The sequence below is a fragment of the Anguilla rostrata genome, chromosome 8 (assembly GCF_018555375.3).
Source record: "Anguilla rostrata isolate EN2019 chromosome 8, ASM1855537v3, whole genome shotgun sequence".
NCBI lineage: Eukaryota > Metazoa > Chordata > Actinopteri > Anguilliformes > Anguillidae > Anguilla > Anguilla rostrata.
Window position 1 is genome coordinate 9,355,026 of NC_057940.1, and position 23,394 is coordinate 9,378,419.

A 23,394-nucleotide genomic window follows, 5' to 3' on the forward strand; every position below is an offset into this window, starting at 1 on the left:
GTGCTATTCATGTCAAACAGCTGTTTAATATGGTTCAAATAAACGATTTGAAGTTTTTAATACAGAAAAGTACAACTTTATGACCAATCAGATATTGCGTTGGAGATAAATATTTTTACTGCCTGTGAAATTGAAATCAGACTTCGGTTACTTTTTAAAATGAAATATGTGCCTATGAATTTACATTTATTAAAATGTCCACTGAAACTGTGCCTGTACTGTATTGGTCACAAAGCCGTGAATACCCCCAAACAGGTGATGCCAGTACAGATCTAAAAGCAGCATGGCAATTGTACAAAAATAAAAAATAGAAATTAAAGAATACAAACAAAGGTATAAGAACAGTTTGTCATTCCATATTTCTGCACAACCCTGGTGACCGTTTCACAACAGTAAATTTAAATAGCAAAAAAAATAAACATTGCTAAAGCCTATGAAGGACTCCATAAAATGGTAATTGCACACTACTAACCAAAATGTACTAAATAATGTTTTTGGTAACTTGAAGGGGATACTTAATAGCATTCCTCATAGGACCCTGATCAAACTCCAATGCACCCTGTTCTTAATTTAGAAGAAACTGTTTAAGCCAGTGCTGATTTTCCCCACATCAAGTAGAAATATAATAATATAATATAACGGCAATCAAGTGGCTAAATAATAAATACATGTAGATCAATGGAATCTTTGTTATTGCCTGTTGCCACCCAAAGTATTTTTCCTCCGTCTGTGTAACCTCCCAGATCAGTGTGTTTTCTACTGCATCGCTTGGTTTTAACACAACCAGAATCAGTATCTATCAGTAGCCTCATAGACTAACCTGCAGAACCCGCCAGTCCCAAACAACCCAAAAAACTACTGCATACACCATGTAACTGAGGGATGAAGCAACAATCACAGCCTCCATGACAAAATTGTTGCATGCAAACTTTGATTTGAGAACCGATTTTTTTTGCTGGTTCCACTACTGCACCGAATGCATGATAAACATAAATTTGTTTCTCAAAGATTAGGACACATCATAATTGGGCTAGACAGAAAGAACAGTGCCTGGGTAAATGTATTCTGGATTCCTTTATTTTAAAAAAATAATAGTTTCATTTTGCAAGATTGTCAGCATCAATCAACAGTACCTGTACCCAATGTATAGTCCTACGCACTGACCTTTTGGTCCAACATTGATACGAAGAGTCAACAGGTACCAGCGAATGGGCAGAACCATTTTGTATAGCCAAGTATACAACCTTGTTTCTCATCATGTATTGTAGTAGTTGTCCACCAGTTGTTTCTGTAGCCACTATATTAAGATAAATGGATACTATTTAAGATCACCAAAAATCTAATCAAATTTAGTTAGCTAGTGTATTCATAACAACACTGAAAATGGCTGAATTCTAACAGTGAATGGGTAACTTAAGGATGGACATGCCCTCTAGATATCACTGAGCTGGAGAGTACACCACACTTAAGGAACCTGTTTTTTTAAAGATTGTAATTATTTTGGCAAATCCTGCAATTTAACTGTCAACCCCACACAGGTTTTTAACATTAAATAGCACAGTGTTTTATAATGCGTTCATGGCCCGAGAGGTATTTGTCCAAAGCTGAGAGAAAATGCATTTGTTCAAGTGTACAGGACCCCATACCTGTTAGAATTGAAGTTTATGCTTTTGGTGGTATATTGTTTGCTTGTGTATTTCTTAATACATATTTTAATATTTCTTTTCATTCATCTTTGGATTTAAATGATTTAAGTGATTTAAATGGCCTGCCAAGGCTTGTTTTATCACTAGACAGAAGTGGACAGTATATCGTAACTGTCATTAACTCAAAAGATACAGATGACTTATCTTATTTTGAAAGTTTTATTCATCAATGTCAGTGCATGACAAGACAGTCAACTGTCAATGCAGAAAGCTTAGCAGTAGGGTGGATCAGGAATGAAATGCTATTATTGCTGTTATTGTAATCACCCATCCATTGTACAGTTACAAAGCCCTCAGGCCCTCCAAATGCATGCACAGCAATGGAGATTCGGAGGCAGAAACCATTGGTCTCTTCAGCTAACCACCAATTAGACAAGCTTCATTTCACAGATTGCATTCAAGAATTCTGACTGATGCCAATTAACAGCAAGAAGAAAAAAACAGTTCCTAATCTTGATGAACTGAATTGCTGTCATAAAAAACAAGTAGAATGACGGGGTCAGTCTGCAGAACAATTGTCCTGATCGGCACTGTGTAGGTGGAGGTTGACTTGATATCACAAGCGAGAAAGTTGTAAATAAAACACATAACACAAAAACAATGACCCACCAATCTGAGACTTTGCAGTGGAGAGCAAAGTCTCTTGATTGATTGCAGGAAGTTGGTGTTTTCCAGGAAAAAGCTCCACCCACCACTCTTACTTTGGCTGGTCTTTTCAAAACAGTTTTTTCAAGGACACATACAAACTTTCTGCAATCGGGATCTGCTGGATGTTCTTTTGGTTGAAACTGTTTCATAAAAGTTGGCAATTAAAAATAAAAAAAAGGACTTTCACAAATCAAATATTTTGTGAGGTTATGTTCTGCATTTCTATCAAATGTATCTTTAAAATAGTTTCTGCCTGATTTGGAATCTCTAACTGTGCCTCTCACTTCACCGTAGAACTTCAACGCACACCAGTGGTCCTGCAGAGTTTCATACTGTTTAGTACGCAACATGCAGTATGCGAAAAATATCCTACATACTATTTTCCAACTGTACTGTGGAAGTGTCGTCAGACACCCACCCTTGTAGTTGGCATTTAAATGCCACGCTCATGTGTCATTGTTGTTTGAAGGAAAATGTCAGTGAAGCTGCAACTAATTTAAAAAAAAAAACACTGCGCATCATATTTAGGGTACCACAATGGTCGTTTATTTCCTGAAAAATATGCTACCAAATATTATCAGTGAAATGAGTATATCATCCCGGGATTTTAAGTACACTACGTTTTGATAAAAAAAGTCTCCTACTTTCTCATTAAGTGTACTCAATAACTATACTTAGTAGACAAGTGTGCTTATTCGAACACAGCCCTGCACTCCTCCCACGCACTTTTCCATGAGCCACTAACCATTTTACCCAATGCAGCTCTAAAGGAGATTTTGATTGGAGGACAGGTGTATTTCTCACTGACGACTGGTAGCCAATGGGTATCTGGTGCATTGTGGGAAGTGTTAATATAGCACGGTTAATGTGACATCCAGGCCATACAGTCATTACATGAACCTTTACCAACTCAGCCACCTTTATCAAAATGGAATTTAAAAAAGTGTAACACAACACTGAATTATGTTTACATACATTTCTTTTGTACATACCTTCTGTACACTGTATCAAGATATAGAAATACAAAGCAGTTGAACGCATCATTAAAACAATGAAATAAACATTTGTGATGTTACTGGCTTTGGGGAACAGCTTCACAAGCCCTTGGACCCATGAATGGGTTCTTTGGCTGAGCGTCAGTAGCAACAGAATGACATCACCCCATGCTACAGCACAGGGATAGTCATCCTTGAAGATTAACCTTGCAGAATTCTTTATGGCTAACAGAACAAGGCCCCTATCCATCCCTCCTCTCATACATAGACAATTTTATCAAAAATAAAAAAATAAATGAAAGACATATAAATATATACTTTTAAACCAGTGTTTCAAATGAAAAGGAACACAGTGACAGCGACAGAAACAGAGAAGCAGGTACAATATTAATCATTTTGCCGTGGTTTGGTCGAGAAAAAAAGAAAAAAAAAAACGCCATTGTGTAACTCTTGCAACTGATGAATGTTCTGTTTTATGATGTTGCCTTGTTTAAGCAAGGAAAAATACATAAATTGCCCTGTTTAAAACAATGTGCCTATAACAGGCATTTCAATTTGGGGTCTTCGGTGGACAGAACTGCACTCATGTAAAAAAAAAACGCAAAACAAGTCACAAGAAAGACACACATGTCATACAAGTGAGAAAGCTAAACTGTGGGAGCATCCCCACAACCTTACAGATTTATACAATGTCAATATAAATGTAAAAAATTAGCATATTTACTGTACAAAAAACAAAGATGTGTACTTGCCAAGATCAGATGCACAAACTCAGACTTTGGTCAGAAGACTATTTTGGTTTTTCCCCCTTCATACATTTCTCTTTGATTTTGGTAGTAAAAGCGAGGGACCAAAAACGTTCATTTCCCAGCTCCATTTGTTCTCATAGCAGATCTATAAGAACTGCATTTAAAGCAGATTATCAACCAGTTTATGGACATCTTAACACTTTTTTTTATTTCTTTTTTTTATTTACAAGTGTTTTTATTATTTCATATTTGGTTTCCATTTTCCGTTATATTTGGTTGTTTTTTTTGCCAGCTTTCTCAGCTGACTGGCTGGAATAACTACATTTACACCCTGTGATTATTTCGGTTTGTTGCTCCTGTAGCCGGTATGATTGATCGTCCAATCCTGTCCAGCGGCGAGTCCACAAATGATTCTCAGGCTTGACATCGAGCGCTTTGACTTGCCGGAATCAATCCGACGAAAAATCTTTTTTTTAATTTGTTTTTGTTTTAGTTTTTTTTGTCGTTGTTCAGTTTAAGAAACAAATCTAGAGCGTCAAAATCTTTAGGGGCGTTCGTCCAGCGGTCCCAGGAGGGCGTCCGCGAGGGTCTCCGCGGCGACGGCGGGGTCGAGCTCGGCCGGCTTCAGCCGCTTCACGGTGTTCTTGAGCGCCTGCCGCTTGTTGCAGAACCAGACGCGCACCACCTCGCGGTCGTAGCCCAGCGCCTCGGCGATCGCGGTCATCTCCTGGCCCGAGGGGTGCGTGTTCCGCTCGAAGTGGCCGTTGAGCACCTCCAGCGCCTGCGGGGTGAAGGAGGTGCGCCTCTTGCGCTTTTTGGAGGGCTCGCCGGCGATAAAGTCGGACAGGCCGCACGCCCCCGCGCGGTGGCGGGCCTCCGCCTCCGCCATCCAGCGCTCCAGCACGGGCTTTATCTTCTGGGCGCTCTTTGGCGTGATGTCCAGCTTCTCGAACCTGGCGGGGTATAAAAGGCCAGGGTTCAGTTTGGCAGACAGCCCGCTAGCTACGCCGCCCTCCTGGGCTTCCTGCGGCAGGAGGAAGTGGCCTCTCAGGATGGTGTGTCTGGGGGGGGAGATTGAGAGAAAGAAAAAAAAAACAGTTTTTACTTTCGAGTCCCGCTCCCGCTTGCGGCTGCTAGATGTAAGGTGGCCACAGGCCATTGCCAATGCCATGGTAACAGTGGGGTCTCAGATTCTGAACTCTGAGGGTTTGGATAAGGTGTTAGTGGCTTTATAGGGTACAGTACTGTTGTATCCGAATTACTCCTATGTGTACGGCAGCTGCACCTAAGGAGACCCCCCCCTCTCCCCCATACCCCGGTAGAGAAACTACATTTCATACAGACAGAAGAGTCAGCTCACAGCAGACTGCAGGAAGTTTACCACAAATCAACACAATTCACAGAAATCTCCAGAATACCATCAAAATGTCACTCAAAACACAATCCTTGCAAAACAAAGCACTGACAAGGCACTGCCTACTTTCTGTGTCAAATTCAGTTACATGCTGTATCTGTGGAAGAATCCTTTGGATTAACTGTGATACTTTGTCGTCCAAAGGTTCCAACCCAACCTGATCATTCACCTTTCAAACAACTGCCCTTATATTTAATAGGCACAATAAACCTTATGTTTAACGTCACGCGGATAGGTGCATATCTCCAGACGTGAGCTTTGAGACTAATTTATGAATAATTTAACCTCCCTCGCTTATAAGGATATTCTGTGTTCCTGGAAGTAAAAAAAAAAAATCTCCTCAGCTGTGTATTGTGCTGAGTATGCTGAGCAGATATGCTCACATTAACCTCCCCATTGAAACCATCCCTGCCTCTCATAAACAGTATGTATAACTGAAACAGATAACAACAGATCAGATTGCTGGAATCAATCAGAGAAGGGCTTATAGTAATGCCTTCTCCACTTGTCTTTACGATTCGCAGCAATCGAAGCTGGCACTTGTGATGTTTTCTTATGGAAAATGTATTCCTTTCATAAGTATTTTCTATTTTCTATTCTAGTATCCTTTTAATTTGTCTCACATATGTAGTATTGTAAAGGTTATATTTTATCATCTAAAGACACATGCCAAGAGGCCAGTTTGCTGCAGTGAGGCATAACAGAATAAGCAACCTATAAAAGGATGTACCGGTTTAAAGAGCAAACATAAATCAGGAATGACATCACGCGATGTAGAAAGGAAACAAAAAACAACAACAATACTAACAGAAGAAAAAGAAGAAGAAAGAAAAACAAAAACAACCAGCTGCACTCTGACACAACAGAAAGGGAAAGAGATCAGAAAGGTTCTGCTGACTCCTCCTGAGCGGGTACGGGCTGCAGTTGCGCGTCCTTACCTGCAGATGGCAGACTGGCTGTAGGCAGGCCCCTCGGCGGCGCTGAGGGCCTGGCCGACCTGAGTCTGCGTCAGCCCCAGGGACAGGCGGCGGATCTTGAAGGCTTTGGCGAATTCGCGGATCTCGTCCAGGTTGACCCCCTCCACCTCTCCGGGGCCCCCCGTGGGGTCTGAGGAGCACAGGCAGTCTCAGTCCCCTCCTTTATTTCATTTGGGAATGAAGTGGGGGGGACAGCGCTGGCGGCGCACTCTTTACACTGCATTACAAAGGCCGGTGTGACAAATACACCAAGAGTATTGCCTTTTTACCCACTTCACTCTCCAATATAAAATTTTATTTTATTCCTCCTTATAAAATCAAACTTATGGCTAGATTTACCCGGGGGTTTTCTTTGATGGAAATAACTTTCCATTTGATGATTAATGACTATTTGAATTTAAATGATTACAAAATGCATTGAAGATTCTGCCTTAAAAATACATTTTAATGAGAATTCCAGATTTAAGCCATGGATATATAAAAGCATTAGAAGTTAAATCATAGAAAATGTAAATCTGAATTAATTGAAGTTGCATTGGATAAAAATATCTATTTGATTTCCCTGTAAAAGTAAGTTCCTCACTATAACGGTTGTCATGTGCAGGCAGGCTAGTATGAAAACTTGATTGACGGTTGCCTGAAAGCGACCGTTGTTGTAGTTTCAATGTAGCCACTTGCAATGTACTTTTTAAAAGCACGTAACAGCTTCGAAGTCCACGGTTGAGATATTAATGGGTATAACGTGAAGCTCTCTTAGGCTTATGTCCACCACAGACCTTATTTTTTAGCAGAAAACAAAATCATCTCTATGGGAAAAAAGCACTGGAAATCTGCCGAGGGAACCCATTTTGGCAGAAGAAACATCCGGTTTGGCCTACAAAAAGACGTCATCACTGTAACACCCTATTCAGGGCAGAGGTGAAGTAGTTACCACGGTTACTCACTGTTGACCAGCTGCCCCACGCTGAGGGCGGCGGAGGAGGACGGGGAGCTGGAGGCGGAGGAGGCCTGGTGAACGGGACTCTGGGAAACCGAGGCCTGGCCGTGTGGTCGCTGATGGAGGCTGACAGTCACGGGGCCCACCTGTCCTTGCTGGACCTGAGGAACCGAGGAAACGACAGAGTAATTATATTCCCAGTCAGCGCAAAGCACTGCAATGACACGCTGGCATTATGCATGTGCGTTAGGGTACAGGGCTGTGAGTGAGTGTCGTGTATCAGCGACAGAAGGCGACTTCACCAACCTGAATGATGGGGTAATACACTGAATTAGATGGGGACCTTGGCTGAAATGTATCATGAAATCAGAGAAAGCCAAGGTTTGAAACCTGCAGCTGACCTAATTCTGCTCCTCAGGCTCCATAGAGGATTTAGAGATACAGTATTTACTCTGTGTGATGTGCTACCTTGGTCCATCTATAATTTTAAGGCCTCTGTAAGGCCATATTGTCTGAGAGCAAAGCCACCATTCACTGGGCATATGCTAACACATCCTGGACTACAAAGGCAGTTTAACTAACCTTTGATTCCCTTGTGGTCGACCTCTCTCTCTGTCTTTCTTTCTTACTTTCTCTCACAATTCAGACACCTTTTGGAAAGACCAAAGGGTCTAGATGGAATTTGTGATGAAGGAGCCAGCTTCATCAGAAATCCCACCTACTGTATCCTACTTATGTGCTGTAAGTAGTTAAATGAACTATAAAATGATGTTCTAATAGTTCCAGACAACATCTATTCTCAAAGCATTACTATTTTACAGCTTCTACTATGTGTACTGGCAGGAATCATAATCTGCTAGTTGGCTTGATGAAACGTTCACCCAACTGGTCAGTTACTAATTTAAATTAATCTTGATCCTGTGAACCTCACACTGAAAACGGTAACTGAAGCCAGCTCAAGCAACTGACTTATAACAACCCTGACTAAAACTTTCTAAGTGGCAATAATATTCTACAAACAAAGAAAAGAAAAGAAAGGAATACAATCCAACAATCTGTAGCTTCCCTTTCCAGGTGTTCAGAGACATCTTGGGTCAAGATTACAGCGCTAGCTGTAATGTTAGCTTTGTAGTGTTAGCTTCACTTTTTATCATCACTTGAATAACATTTTTCACTTTTCAGATGGAAAGTACTGCTGTGTAAGAAACAATGACACCTCTTCCTCCACCTTCAAAACCTCAACAATAATTCCTTAAAACTCTTATTGCACATAAAGGTCAAACTGCAGAGTGATGATTGAATTATCTTCTCAATGGCTTTGAGATTAGGTTAAATTTATTTTAAAGCAAGACAACCTCCTTTCACATTCACACAACTGGGATGAATGCAATTATTTGACAGAAAGATGAAATTTGATGTCGAAAAAGACCTTGAGATGGTAAGAAAAGCTCCTCATGAGGTTTGAATGTATAACATTGAAAGTGTATGGGGCAAGCTCCAAATAACTGATTCAAGCCGACAAAACAGAGCCAAGAGTGAATAGACAAATCATCTGTTGAACGTTTATTTATTTCTTGGCTATGGTCAAAAGTGACTGTGCTACTTTGTAAGTTGCTCTGGATAATAGTGTCTACTAAATATCAAATGGTAAATTTCAATGGTGATGGGCATCTTCCAACAAATGTTTCCAACTAAATATCTGAAGTAACTTGTACATTATGTGCAGAATCCTCCTTAGAATATCTGTGTACAAATTTGATCACAACATTAGTGTGGAATTGAAGCGTATTCTTAAACTGTACTCTTGTAAATGATATGCTTGTGAAAGCAGAGTGCATTCAAATGAATGCAACAAGCAAATGTGTGTAAATAAAATGTATTCATAAGTAAGAGGTGTGCTTTACTCACATAATGCCAGCGGATAAACACGTGTTGCTCGTTTCTAACATCACTTGTATTTACTTTTTATTTACCATGCATGTGTGTGTGTGCATGTATGTGTGTGTGTATGGGTGTGCATGTGTATGTGTGTGTGTGTGTACATCTGTGTGTGTGTATGGGTGTGTGTGTGTGTGTCTGCGTGTATGTGTGTGTCTGCACATGTGTGCGTGTGTGTGTGTGTGTATGGGTGTGTGTGAGTGTGTGGGTGTGCGTGTGTATATGGGTGTGTGTTGGTGTGTGTGTATGGGTGTGCATCTGTGTGTGCGTTTGTGTGTGTGTGTATTGGAGTGTATGCGTGTGTGTGTGTGTGTGTGTGTGTGTATAGGTGTACGTGTGTGTGGGTGTGTGTGTGTGTGTGTGTGTGTGTGGGTGTGCGTGTGTATATGGGTGTGTGTTGGTGTGTGTGTATGGGTGTGCGTTTGTGTGTGTGTATTGGAGTGTGTGCGTGTGGGTGTGTGTGTGTGTGTGTGTGTGTGTGTGTGTGTGTGTGTGTGTGTGTATAGGTGTACGTGTGTGTGGGTGTGTGTGTGTGTGTATGTGTGTGTGCACACGTGCAAATGAGCCTGCTCACCTGCTGTCCTGGCTTCACGGGGGAAAGTGTGATGCCCTGGGTGTTGATGACGGGCAGGATCTGGTTGCCGATGACGGTGGCGATAATCTGACCTTGGGCATTGGTCAGGAGCTGAGGCGTGATTGGCTGCACTGGTAGCCCTGATGCTCCGCCCCCTGCCTGGTTTGGGGGACCTGCGGAGTTTGGAATCAGTGGGATTGTTCCAATAATCTGCGGTACGGGGTAGAAAAGGTAAAGTGAGTGTACCAGTACAACACGCCTTGCAGTTTGTTACTAATTCAGATATTATGAGTTAATAATCATTAAAAATACTGCCAGAATTAAACAAAGGGACAAGTCTTAGCACCATTATGAAAAGATACAATTTGTGAGCAGTGTTTTACACAAAGGAGGAGGAGAACAACTTAACCCTCCTGTTATGTTGCGGGTCAAATTGACCCTTTTTAAAGTTTGAAAATCTAGGAAAAATACTTAAAATTATTTTTTCAGTATGAAACTTCTTCTACTGGCCTTAATTAGTGTAATCAACATTCTAAATGAAAATGGTTCATTTCATGTATTTGCAAACCCCCCCTGTATGTTTATATCACCGGGAACATTTTGCTGTACCTAAAAAATGAACAGAAGGATTAAACATCTGCCTAGCAACAATGATGGGCTCACTTTATTACCATTTGTAATGAAGATCATGATAATATGTTAAAACCTGACTGGCAGTGAAAAGTCTCATTTTCATTGCATTAAAATTAGACTATAGACTATAGGTGCACGTGCCAAAGGCCTCAGCAAATCAGGCCCATTGTTTAGATGTAGATTTACAAGATAATAAAGGATCCAATTGGTGTGGGTGCCCTGCGATAGATTGGCGACCTGTCCAGGGTGTATTCCTGCCTCTCGCCCAATGCACGCTGGGATAGGCTCCAGCACCCTATGCGACCCTGACCAGTATAAGCGGGTATAGATAATGGATGATGGATGAATGGATAAAGAATTCAATTAAGTCCGAACAAAAACTGGACATAAAAGGGGCCGAGTATGTTCAGAACAGGTTTAACTGAATGAAACGGGGACTTCAAAATGTCCGCCACCGTCATTTCCGTACCATTTCAACTGCAGCAGGCAGGTCGTCATAAACAGCCTGTGTCTTAAAGGTCAGCTCCTAATGCCCATGCTGTCTGTGTGCTGGTGCAGACCAGTGCTCCTCCATCCATCTACAGGCTGGGGGGCTGGGGGGAGGGGGGTGAGAGTTCCTCTGATGCTCCCTCATTCCTAATTCATAGCACTGACATCCCTTGGGTGGGGCTACTCTACTCCTCTCCACAACCTTACATTGCCAGACCACTCCACACCACTGCCCTTCTGTGCAAGTGTAGATCAAAGATGGGGTCACAGGATGCCGCTTGTGTGTGTGTGTGCGTGACTGAAGTATGACACCCATGCAAAGAAAAAAATAATAGCTACCTTCAGTCCACCTGATTCAGCTGCTCTGTTCCTGAGATTAGACGACCCATAAAACGCTAGGTGCCATAAAAATTACACAAACGCAATTATAAAACGTATAACCTTAATATACCTTTTATATGCTATAATCTGCTGCAGCACATGAAAACATAATTTCAGAAAAAACAAAACAAAACAAAATACAAAGACACTGCAGTCGATTAGGAATGCTATTCAAGATCTGAGAATGAATGAGGCATCTGAAGATTTAAATCTATTACGTTTTATACAATTACTTAACAAAAAAACAAAAACATAACGGTGTTACTGTCTGCTCGTGGTTAATGGTGTCCTACCCACAATTTGAAAAGTTATTGCTGTTGGTGATTCATTTTTCAATTAACTAAACTGAATTCAGTCAACTAAAGTAATTCAATTTATGTAGGTATTGAAATGCATGGAGTGAAATCACTGCACGTTAAATACTACCCGTTAATCTTATTAGAGGCACCATAAAATGTCCTGTAATAACTATCGTATTCTAGCTGGCCGTTACCAGTAAGAACTGCGTTGAAGCAACAACGTGGTTTGCGCAGTCATCGGCTTATTATCACCTCAGATCCACAGGTGGGCGCCTGATTCGTAGACTCACTATTGATAGAGTTACTACACGTGCGTAGCGAGGCTGTGGAGCGACCGGATCATTCACATAGCCTACTGTACTTCTGCCTGCAGAACCAGAAGGAACCAGAAGGAACGAACGACAGCGAAAAAAAAGAACCGGCTATATCGGAATTCTTCCCGATCACGGCTCATTTGCTCCCGTTGCTTCACATTAAGCAGCAGATAATGCATCAGTCCCTCTATCGCGCTCGTGTAGCGTACTCTTCTGCCGTCTCGCGCAATTCCGTGCGCCCGCGGGCGCTCACATCTGCCAACACCTGCTTTACATGCCGCCCAGCGAAGGCACTGTTCCGCTGCATTATGCAGCTCCATAGCGGAGAGCTTGCGATTCTGATGCAATCCAAAAAAAAAAAAAAGCCGGGAATGACGGGCTCTCGTCATCTCACAGATTTTTATTTCGATGTACTTTTTTCAGCCTTTCCTGCTAACGGCTAAGGGCTGCCCTTGTTTCTCCGTGAGGTGCTTGGAATTCTACCACCCAGGGATCCCAGAATTTTTCTAATCTCTTTGGAAGAGGACCAGAACCGATTACAGTCACACTCGGCTTTTGCCTTGCCCGAAATGCTATCAGGTCTCTCAAACCAGGACAATCTGCTGCCGTTATTCATGGTCTCCACGCAATTTTTCTCGGGCCATTTCTGTTCTTTTTTTCTTCACTAGATAGGAGAAAGACGCACAAACTGTTGTCATTCGTACTGAGGACAATGGATGCTTTAATGCATATACAACAGAACAGCATTGAGGGCTTCTTATTAAGAATGAGAAGAATGTTTTTAAAAATATATATATTCCAGAGGACATCATTGGGGGAATATGGCCCATATTGGGCAATCTAGTAAAACTGCTAGAAAGGGAGGTTCAAACTAATTCAGTTCAATTAAACAAGCAGGCTTCTCCACATGACTGAACTGCTTGGGTCAAACTAGTTTAAAGAATAGGGAGCAGCTGATTTCCCTTGAAAGCTTCCCAACACCGGCATCCCTTCTTGTGAGATGAAAGTGAGGTTGATCAGGACACAATCCCAAGGAGTGACCTCACTAAAAGAACTTACATTTGATCCATACAAGCAAAAGGTGCCCGCAAATATGAAATATTGGCCTCAAAATACCTTGGTTAGATTGCTGAAAGCACTCTTATTTGTGTGCACGATAAAAATAAATAAATAAATAACAGAGCGGATGTCATTAATGGGGGCAAGGACAACAGGGTATAATCAGGGCAAAGTCAAGGGTCGGTTAGCGAGGTGAAGAGGTAAATTGCTCTCGGCGGTTGTCAGAATGCTGTGGTTACGAATCACATTTTGAGAGAGACCGTCATACTTGATGTTCAACCTTTTTTAGCGGTGCTTATCAGATTTAATAGTGTTTACCGGCTCTCCCACAGGAGACTGAGGGTCTACAGCAGTGGCAGCAGTACACCTGTTCACATGAAGCTGCTTTCTGGGTTTGTTTATGTGTGGTGTGTCCCCTGCGCCACTGCGCTACGTAGCCTAGCTGCGTTTGGTGTGCACCCATTGTGTCAGACTGGAAGTACAGTCTTAAAAATCAGCGTGTTCGTCAGTACAACCAGCTGATACCCTGCTACATTCTCTCAGAATCTTCACGTCCTAGATCTGTGTTTCAGTAGAATGATATTATTTATTTATTTATTTATTTTTGGAGGTATTAGTTTCCCTGAAGGAGATGGAAAAACATCGCCTCTGCTGTGTTTTATGTGGCGATGGTGTTCATCACCAACACCATCCACCATCTTGGCCTGACTCCCGGAAGACTGGAGCCACTCACCTGTCCTTGCGCGTTGGTGACCAGCTGTGCGCCTACGCCTTGCAGGCCTGGGAGGGTGGCGCCAAAAGGCTGTGTTACACCAAGGGAGCCGATGGCTGCCGCCGCCGCCGCTGCCGTCTGATTGGACAGAGAGTTCAGCTGGAAAAGACAATGCAGCCAATGACAAACGATACAGCACAGAGCAGCAGACTATAGCATACTGTAACACAATACACCAGTGATGAAGATGTGCAATTTGACAACATTTCAACGACGACAAAGTCCCGCCCATCCTTGCAAAGGCCACACCCACCAGCAGTGCTTCTAGCGCAGGGTGCGAGTGGTGCAGCAGGATTAATTTACATACAGCTTTTTTTTTGTTTGAAAGATAACCAGGTAATATATAGTACATACAACCTCTGGAGGCATAACCTTGCTGTATTTGACTTATAGTTCCTTGCTTTAGACAGCAAAGCTCCGAATGCCTCTGCCTACACCAGCTATTGTAAAGCCAGCACATTGTCAGAAACTTCTAAAAGTCTCTAAAAGATCCTTCATCGCACACAAAACTATCTCAGCCAACTGAAAACCTACACTGAAACTTCAGTTGTATTTTTTGAAAAAACCTGAGAAATAGAATCTCTCTGTTAAAAAGAGTCAAAGATTTGAATTTACTTTTTGACTTACTAAAAGACTTGACTTATATGTTCCTTAGTGAAATGTTCTATAAGAATTTATAAAGCATTTTGAAAACCAAGCCTGTGTATCAATTCATGCATTTAACATTTAGAGACAGATTTAATTACACAATACGTCCCTTGGACACAGCCTTCCTCTAACCTTCAACAAAGGCTTAAAACACCACCATTACATCCCACCTCCACAGGGGATGTTGGATTTGTAAGACTGAATACCACTGAGTCACCAGTCATTTTTATGACCATATTTTACAGCCGTTCCTTAAATCTAATGAAGAAAAAAAACAGCGCGGAACAATCGATACCTCTTTCATTGACAGTGAAGGTTAAGCACATTAGGAACGACACAGTCGCTCTCTTTTAAAATCGTATTTCATGTTAGCGGCCTCAAATTGCCCAAGATGGATGCCGCGTGTCCCGGCGAGAAAGCCGGCCGTGGTTCTTCAAGGAGTGAACACAAAGACAGGAACCTTTAGGCGAGCTGGGTCTCCATTCATCAGAGCGCTCTCCTGTGTGTACCCAGCAGTTACTCCGTTCTGGGGAGAAAGGCCACGTTGCGGTATCAGGAACCGGAGCAATGAAGGCAATCACAATCGCGTTCTTAATGAATGGCGACGCAGTACTAGTACCAAGTATGTAATTTATGGGGGGGGGGTAGGGTGGTTACAACCCCCAATATAACAAAACAGGCCAGATATCCCGCCCCCCCTCCAATAATATAGCATGATTGTGAGAAAAATAATTTAATGTTGTGATTGCGATACACTAATCAGTAGTCTGAAATATTTTCCCCTTAGAATTCACCATTTCACAGCCATTTTAAAAAAACCCCGTACAGGGATGTAGTTCTCAGGGTCTACGCATTTGAACCCAGGCAGAACAGTTTGGCTGCTCGTGACAAAAAACAGCACCAGAACTTGAGTTTTTTTTTCCTTTGGATTCATTATTGCTCCGCTGCTGCTGCTGCGCCCCCACAGATGAAGCTCTTCAAATCAAGTCCAAATAAAGTGGGACCCTCTCTCTTCGGAGTGCCGTGCCTGTGTGCCGGGGGCCGCTCCTCATCCGCAGCCTACTGAAGGAGCCAATCTGGCCTGGGACGCCTCTAAACCCCTTCCTAATGGGAACGTGATACCCCTGTAAGCGGGGCAGTGGATTTGAGAGAAGCTAATCTCCCGCGGCTATCGTCCTGGTGGGGGGGTCAAGGGGGGGGGGGGCAAGAGTCTTTCCCCGAGGCTGCCGCTCGACTACCTGGGAGGTTCGGCGTGTTTTTCTCCCGATCGCTCGCTCGCTCGCTCGCTCGTTCCCTCGCTCACGCGATTGCATTAAAAGATAAAGTCGCAGCGTTTTTCTGGAGACTTCCGGCAGGGATGGATTGCTCTCAGCAAAGGGGCTGTTCTGATCGTTTAGGAGAGCGATAAGCTGAGTCTAGCCAGTGCTTTTTAGGGGGGGGATCAGCCAGAACAGAGGTATGTCCCTGGACTGGCTGTTCAAGTGTTTACCTGGGGTGCCGGCAGGGGTAAACCCTCTGATTTTAGGGCAGTGGAAGGCCTCTTTAAAGTGGCCAGAGGTGGCAAGAGTGAATACATATAAAAAACTAGATCGGTTCAAGGTTCTCTTTGCACATTAGTCCTGTAACTACTATTTCACTGTAGGCCCATTGTCTGAGAAGGGGGCATGCCTGCGGACCGCAAATACATCTTTCATAGTTGTTTCAGTTAAGCTGTCTTCCACAGGGCAAAACTGTGACAAAGATTTCTTTAGATGACCTCCACTGGCACTTCAATGTAGCAATGAAGCGTCATGTTATCCACCTTCTCTCATTTTACATCAAGATCATTATTCGCTCTGGCTCAGGAATTAGCTAATTATTGGCAATTCATTTAAACCATAAACACTGTTCAATTGTCCAATATAGTGTGTCCTTCATGGTCACACTGGACATATTTTATTTGTGTCCAATAATCACAGTGACTGTTATGGGACAAAAATTTGTATGACCATTTAAATAATTATACAGAAAAATTCTTCACAAAAGCTCATGCATGCCTCATCAAGTTTAATATTTGGGGTATGGACCACGCTTTATGTGTACTGACAGTAGGAAACCATTTTGACCCGACCTCACCGTCGCTGTTTCTCTCAAAGGGTGAAGGGTCTGTATCGGGTGTTATAGCACATTAACATATTAATTCACCCTCAGGGCTATGTTTTGAATCATGTGTGTTTAACCAATCCTCGGTGTTTACCATCTCAGACAACCATTTGTGAAAATCCCCTCCTTCAGCGGGATTTAAGGCAGTCACCTTGCAAGCTGCTTAGCAATAAAAAAAAAAAAACAGATGCTCATGCTGCCATATAATTTTCGGGGGCTGTTTATTTTCTTCTCCAAATATGAGAGGGGTGTGACTGGGGAGCAGAATCAATATGATGGTAGTGAACCGCAGGTGGAGAGGAGGAGGGTGGGGGCAGTGGGTGGGGGGCAGTGGGTAGGGGAGGTAGGGGGAAGGCGTGGAGGAGGAGGGGGGCAGTGGGTAGGGGAGAGGGGGAAGGCAGTGGGTAGGGGAGGAGGGGGGAAGGCAGTGGGTTAGGGGAGAGGGGGAAGGCAGTGGGTAGGGATGAGGGGGGAAGGCAGGTGGGTAAGGGGGAGAGGGGGGAAGGCAGTGGGTAGGGGAGTAGGGGGGGAAGGCAGGTGGGTAGGGGAGAGGGGGGAAGGCAGTGGGTAGGGGAGAGGGGGGAAGGCAGTGGGTAGGGGGAGAGGGGGGAAGGCAGTGGGTAGGATGGGGGAGGCAGTGGAGGGGAGAGGGGAAGGCAGTGGGTAGGGGAGAGGGGGGAAGGCAGTGGGTAGGAGGGGAGCAGTGGTAGGGAGGGGGGAAGGCAGTGGGTAGGGGAAGAGGGGGGAGAGAGCAGAGGGGGGAAGGGGAGGGGGGGAAAGGCAGTGGGTAGGGGAGAGGGGGGAAGGCAGTGGGTAGGGGAGAGGGGGGAAGGCAGTGGGTAGGGGAGAGGGGGGAAGGCAGTGGGTAGGGGAGAGGGGGGAAGGCAGTGGGTAGGGGAGAGGGGTATTTTGTTCTTTGTGATGTTCCTTGTGATGCCCTGGCGATCGCTCCTGAGCCCTTGGCTTTCTTTCTTTTTCGATAATGGAGACGGAAATGTGGACGGTAGGCGACAGCGGGGCGTGAACACACTGCATGGGGGCGGAGGGGGGGGGGGGGCGGGCGTTTACTTGCAAACAGGTCATTTTCTTCCACAGCGATTTTGTCATACTCGTGGTAAAGGGAGCAGGAGAAGACAGATCCCGGCCAGCCATGGGGGAGATAGAAGGTTGGATAAATGGGGGTGGGGGGTGTGGGGGGGGGGGGCATTATTTAAATGGATCGCGTGCGCTTTGTTACATTTTTCGACCCCGCCCCTAGACCGCCGAGGTAACGTTCCCTTTGCCTGCTGTGAATGTGGGCGGAGCCGGGTGCAGGGAGGGCGAATCACGGCGCCAGCTTTTAGCCCCGCGGGGCTGCCATTCGCCCAGCGGGACTGCCACTCAAACTCCTCGGTCTGTCCACATTAATCCACTTAAGCGCTGGGAGGTGCCTGACTGCAGCTGTGCAGAGCATGCAGCAGGAACACGAGACCTCAATCAGGTCTCTAAGGTGGAGTGTTATATTACTGAAAACCAGTGCTTTAGCGCTCAACAACTCTTAATATACAACTTGTATACATGTGCAACACACACACACACACACACACGCACACACACACACACACACAAATACACACACAATTTGCCAAATATGGTATGCAGAGGCAGTAATATTACAGTTATATTCCAGAAACAACCTCATTCAGATCCATTATTCCAAAACAAATAACAAAGATCACAAAATGAATCCACTGTATGTTCTTTCATCAGCTAAGTGATTTATCCATCCATCAAACATCACTTGTGTCAATATAGCCCTTCAGTTCAAATAGTCTGGGTGAAGTGTGATGTCACTAGCTGAAAGGAGGGCATGCTCAATGCTCTGTACATAGTCAGGCGATACAAGAACACAGGCTTTTTAAAACAGGTCTGCTGCTCAGTGGCCAACAATAGAGGATTGTGGTTGTACTGGGCAGCTCCCAGGTGTGAATGTGTATGAGTGTGAAGCAGGGCGTTCCTGCAAAAGAGCATCCGTGCTCAGTGAACCTACCCTGGGTAAATAAAGGTTAAATAAAATTTAAAAAATAAAAAGGTCTATGGAATGCATGCTAGCCATAAATAAACCAGATTGCACAGGTGACCTGGAGGAGCCAGGTTATACACCTGTGATCTAAGTATGAGAGAAGGCAGTAATGTTTTTGCTCTGTGCGAGGGCGACTGTGTCCTGAGAACAGGGCTCGATGTTGTAAGAGCAGAATAAGGCTGCACTGCCGCCTCTGAAAGTCTAAAATAGAGGGAAATGGGTTTATCTGAAAATAAACGCATCGCACTGGAAAAAGGACTTTAAAAATGTGAGCATAACAACAGCTTTTTCCTCCCCTTCTTCTGAACAGCCACTTATTCTCTGAACTGTCCCCTAAGCTGGGAACGGATAAAGCGAAGGAGAGAAAGAAACGCGGCGATAGCGGCGCGTTTGAAACCGCGCGGCGCGTTTCCACAGCGACGCAGAGACGGAGCCGCGCCTCGTCCGTCCGTGACCCTCGTCGCCTCTCCGCTTGTCCCCACCGTCAGCGAGGACGTAATCGAGCGTGACATGAGAGAGCTCGCGAAACACCGCCATCCTGGCGCTAACTCCGCAAGGGGCCTCATCTCTGCGGGCCCTCTGTTATAAACATAGCTCATAGGGGCGACATAGCTCAGGAGGTAAGACCAATTGTCTGGCAGTCGGAGGGTTGCCGGTTCAAACCCTGCCCTGGGCGTGTCGAAGTGTCCTTGAGCAAGACACCCAACCCCTAACTGCTCTGGCGAATGAGAGACATCAATTGTAAAGCGCTTTGGATAAAAGCACTATATAAATGCAGTCCATTTACCATTTACCATAAACAGAAAGATCACACGACTCTTCCAAGTCCGGCGGAGGCTGCTGTACTCCAGGACCCTTAACGGGCTCTAACCTGACGCGAGAGGAACCGCGGTGAAGCTTTGCATTTTGGCAAGGAGGCTGAGAAGGAAACTGCTCAACAGAAGTGCTTTCAAAGTGCTGGAGGCAAAGAAGAAGAGTTGAACGACGAGCAGCTGAGGTGAAAGATAGATAGATAGAGAGATATGGAGTGATGGAGATGGAGAGAGAATGAGAAGCTACAGGTAATTTCAGAAATAATCGTTACTTAGACACTCATAACAGTGAACGCCCTGCGGATGCCATGGCAACACATCGGTCCTCCAAGCAGAGGAAGGCAGAGAGACTCTAAAGGCCCTACAGATTGGCACGCAATCTCAGACCTACGCGAAGCACCTTCTAACCACACCGGCCAGTCTGCGCCTGTCGAGTCAGGCTAAACGAATAAGAGCCTGCAGTCCTGGGGTGCTGTAAGAGAGGGGAGCCCTCGCAGGACCCCAGAGCCAAGATGGCGGAGATGGCGGAGAGCATCATCCTCAAGTCTTCCGCATGCGTCTGACAGGTCCCAGTCCCTCCCACAGGGGCCACTGAAGCAGACACTGTGTCAAGGTCAGGGGCTCTCAGCAAACATACAACATTAGTGCATTAGAGATAGAAGAGAGAGAGGACAAGGCAGGGAAAAAAGGAAAGAATGCCAGAACAAATATTAAAGAAACTGCAGCCTGGACAAAATGGCTGGAGAGAGGATAGGAGATGTACGAGGATAAGAACCGCAAACTGAAGCTGACCAGATGCTGCAGAATTCTATAAGATTCTCAGAAAGCTGAATAAAATGAACGTTGCTAAGGAGGTAAAGGACAGCAGAAGGATGCAAAAAATAAATAAGTAAATATGAATCAGGGAAAAAAGGAGAGGCAGAACTCCTGATGTTTGCAGTAAAGGCACCTCTTGCTCAGCTTGATCTCTGCAGCATGAGCAGGCATGCCTGGTGGCGGTACAACGGTCCCCCTCCCCCGCCTCCCCCCGCTTGCTCCAGCAGCTAGCACGGCTGGAGGTCGGGCGAGACATGAACCCTCAATGGAACCAGGCCTTTAAGTTGTGATGTCACAAACGTGATTAGAATGCTCTTAACTCAACGTTCTAATGCTGATGTAACAATAACTGCCGGAAATTGAAAGCAATGGCGTTCTAGAACACTGACTTCCAAAGCATTCCAAAAACACTCTGCTCTTCATGAGGGTTAAGGCGAACACGGCATGCCCTCCTTCTGTTTCCAGTCAGCAGGCGCTCCCCTCGCTCTCTCTCCCCCTCCGCCTCGGGCGTCGTAACTCACTGGAGTGGCAAATTACTCCGCACCTACGGTCTACACCCTGACACGGTGATTAATTTGACCGGTAATTTCTGCCGCTTTTCATTTTAATCGGTGCGGCCGTTCTGCTGTGGCAGGCCTTTCAGATCTAATTAAGATAAATTTCCCCGCGCAACGCGCTCCCCGGCGCTCTCGCAAGTCAAATCCCCGTCGCCCCGTCGGCCCGAGGAAACTCGCGGCCGCGATCAATCACCTCATCCGCGAAAATCCACCAGCCCCCCCCCGCTCGGCAGTTGGCTTATTAACGCTATTAAGTGGGAAAAAATGCACGACCTCCACGGACACTTTTACATCACTCTCTTAACCTCCTCATTCCATCAACAGCTGGCATCTTGCACCTCTCTGTTAGGAGAAGTGGGAGCATGGGGGGTGGGGGGGGGGGCGGGGTTAGTCAATCAGTTCATTGATCCTCCAATTTGCAAGCAGGCTGTCACACGGCAGGTCTTAACTAGACATTTTCTGAAGGAAAGCCAAAAGCCGTTTAAAACTCAAAACCCAAATTAGGAGAGAATGGAATAATATTAGCAAGCTGAAGTCACTTATATAATAGCTGGTTGCAAATGTATGTGTCTGTATATACAGGCCAGGACTGCCCAACCCTGATCCTGGAGACCTATGGTCCTGTAGGTTTTCATTTCAACCCTAATTTGGCACACCTGATTCTATTAATTACCAGCTCAATGAGATCTCTAACTGTTATGTGAGGTGTGCTTTATTAGAATTGAAGTTAAAACCAAGAGAATAGATCTCCAGGAACAGGGTTGGCTGCCCTGCTATAGCAATTTTAAATCCATTTTCATGAAAAGGAGTTACAGTACACTCACTGTACTTGGTAAATGGACTGCATTTATATAGCGCTTTTATCCAAAGCGCTTTACAATTGATGCCTCTCATTCGCCAGAGCAGTTAAGGATTAGGTGTTAGGTGTCTTGCTCAAGGACACTTCGACATGCACAGGGCGAGGTTTGAACCGGCAACCCTCCGACTGCCAGACAATCGGTCTTACCTCCTGAGCTATGTCGTACTTGATAATATGTAAAAAAATCTGTAATTATTTCATATGGTCACAATAAACATTAAATTCAATTCAATTCAACTTTCTATAGGACTTTTTCTATTTCTATAGCACATTTTGCAAAAAACACAGTCACAAAGATGCTTTACAGTGGAATTGTACCAGGCCAACTGGTTTTTTCAGCTGGTGAATTCCAAATTTTGCCCCTGAAATGAAGCCTGTTTAATTTAATATCAGGTTGATCATTTAAATGCTGAATTGTTAAATTTTTAACGAAAACTATGCCCTGGGTGTCCAAAAAAAGCTATTTATTTCTCCCCTGAGATCACGAATTTCAGTTTTTGCTCCTCATACCAATGTATCAAAGCATAGCCTGATGGATACCCTATAAAACCCTGCATGGGCAATTACTGACTGTGGCCACAGGGAGACCATAGATTTCTTAATGTAGCCTCAGACAAATGTGAAATAAATGTGAAATACATAATAAACATGAAAACAGAGCATAAAAACAGATACTGTTTTTTCAATAATATTATATTGCAAAAAAATAATGTTTAATATATACTGTAATGAAAATAATCTGCAAATCTGTCATAAAAGTGGCAAAGATTAATTCATATTTTAATGAACATTTGACACAAGAATTTCACAGTTTACAAATATAATTAATATATTTTGATTTCTTGATTTTCTGTGTTTTGTAAATGGGCATTCAGTAATTTTTTACTGCAGTGTATCTAATGAGTGGTCACACCAGACACCTGAATCAGCCTCGGCAAAAATGAGAGCAAACATCAGCCGCGAATCCAATCAGAAGTGTTTTTTTCTTTTGTCTGGGAAAACCGTGAAGAGCGAAAAAAAATAGTTCCAGGCGAACGACGTTGCGCGTGACCCCAATTTTCAGACGGACTCTCGGCCTGGTCTGAGGGGTGAGGGGCGTGCGGATTAGAGGGGTGCCCTGCCTACCCGGGGCTGGGGAGGTTACGCGTGTGCTGGCCCCCCCGGCTATCCCACGATGCAGTGCGTGACCAGATCAGAGGAAGAGAGAGAGAGCCGGGTCTGGGGACCATTAAGCCAGATGCTGTTTTGTTGTTGTGTGGAGACACGCTGGTCTTTGACAGGGTGGGGTAAGAGAGAGAGAGAGAGGGAGGGGGGGGGGGAGTAGGGGAAACAAATAGATCATCTCATCCTGGCCATCGAGATGGGCTCTGCGCTACCCAATTAGACCCTGACACTGACGAATGTGGCTGGGGGGGGGGGCGGGATCTTGGACAGTTTCCTTCAGATATGAGACTGGGGGGAAGGGGAGGGGGTAGGGAAGGGGGGGAGGGCTATGAAAGATCATCCTTAGAGTCACAGCCATTAAACAGACTGAGAGATGGAGGGACAGACTGACAGAGAGACAAAGAGGTCAACAAACGGATGGAAAAATTAGCGCGGAGGATAGACAGTTT

The 23,394-nt window shown here is 44.4% G+C and overlaps 1 protein-coding gene across 1 annotated transcript in view; it reads right to left on the bottom strand.

The window, feature by feature from the left end:
* Nucleotides 1-1,086: 1,086 nt before the first annotated feature.
* LOC135260309 (POU domain, class 6, transcription factor 2-like) overlaps nt 1,087-23,394 on the bottom strand; it is a 55,028-nt gene continuing 32,720 nt past the window's right edge. Inside the window, exons 5-9 of the mRNA XM_064345553.1 lie at nt 13,847-13,984; nt 9,939-10,148; nt 7,434-7,587; nt 6,451-6,619; nt 1,087-5,159 (exon numbers count right to left, since the gene is read on the bottom strand). Of these exons, the coding sequence (XP_064201623.1) occupies nt 4,643-5,159; nt 6,451-6,619; nt 7,434-7,587; nt 9,939-10,148; nt 13,847-13,984 (1,188 nt within the window). The 3' untranslated portion in view covers nt 1,087-4,642. The remainder of the gene's footprint in view (nt 5,160-6,450; nt 6,620-7,433; nt 7,588-9,938; nt 10,149-13,846; nt 13,985-23,394) is intronic.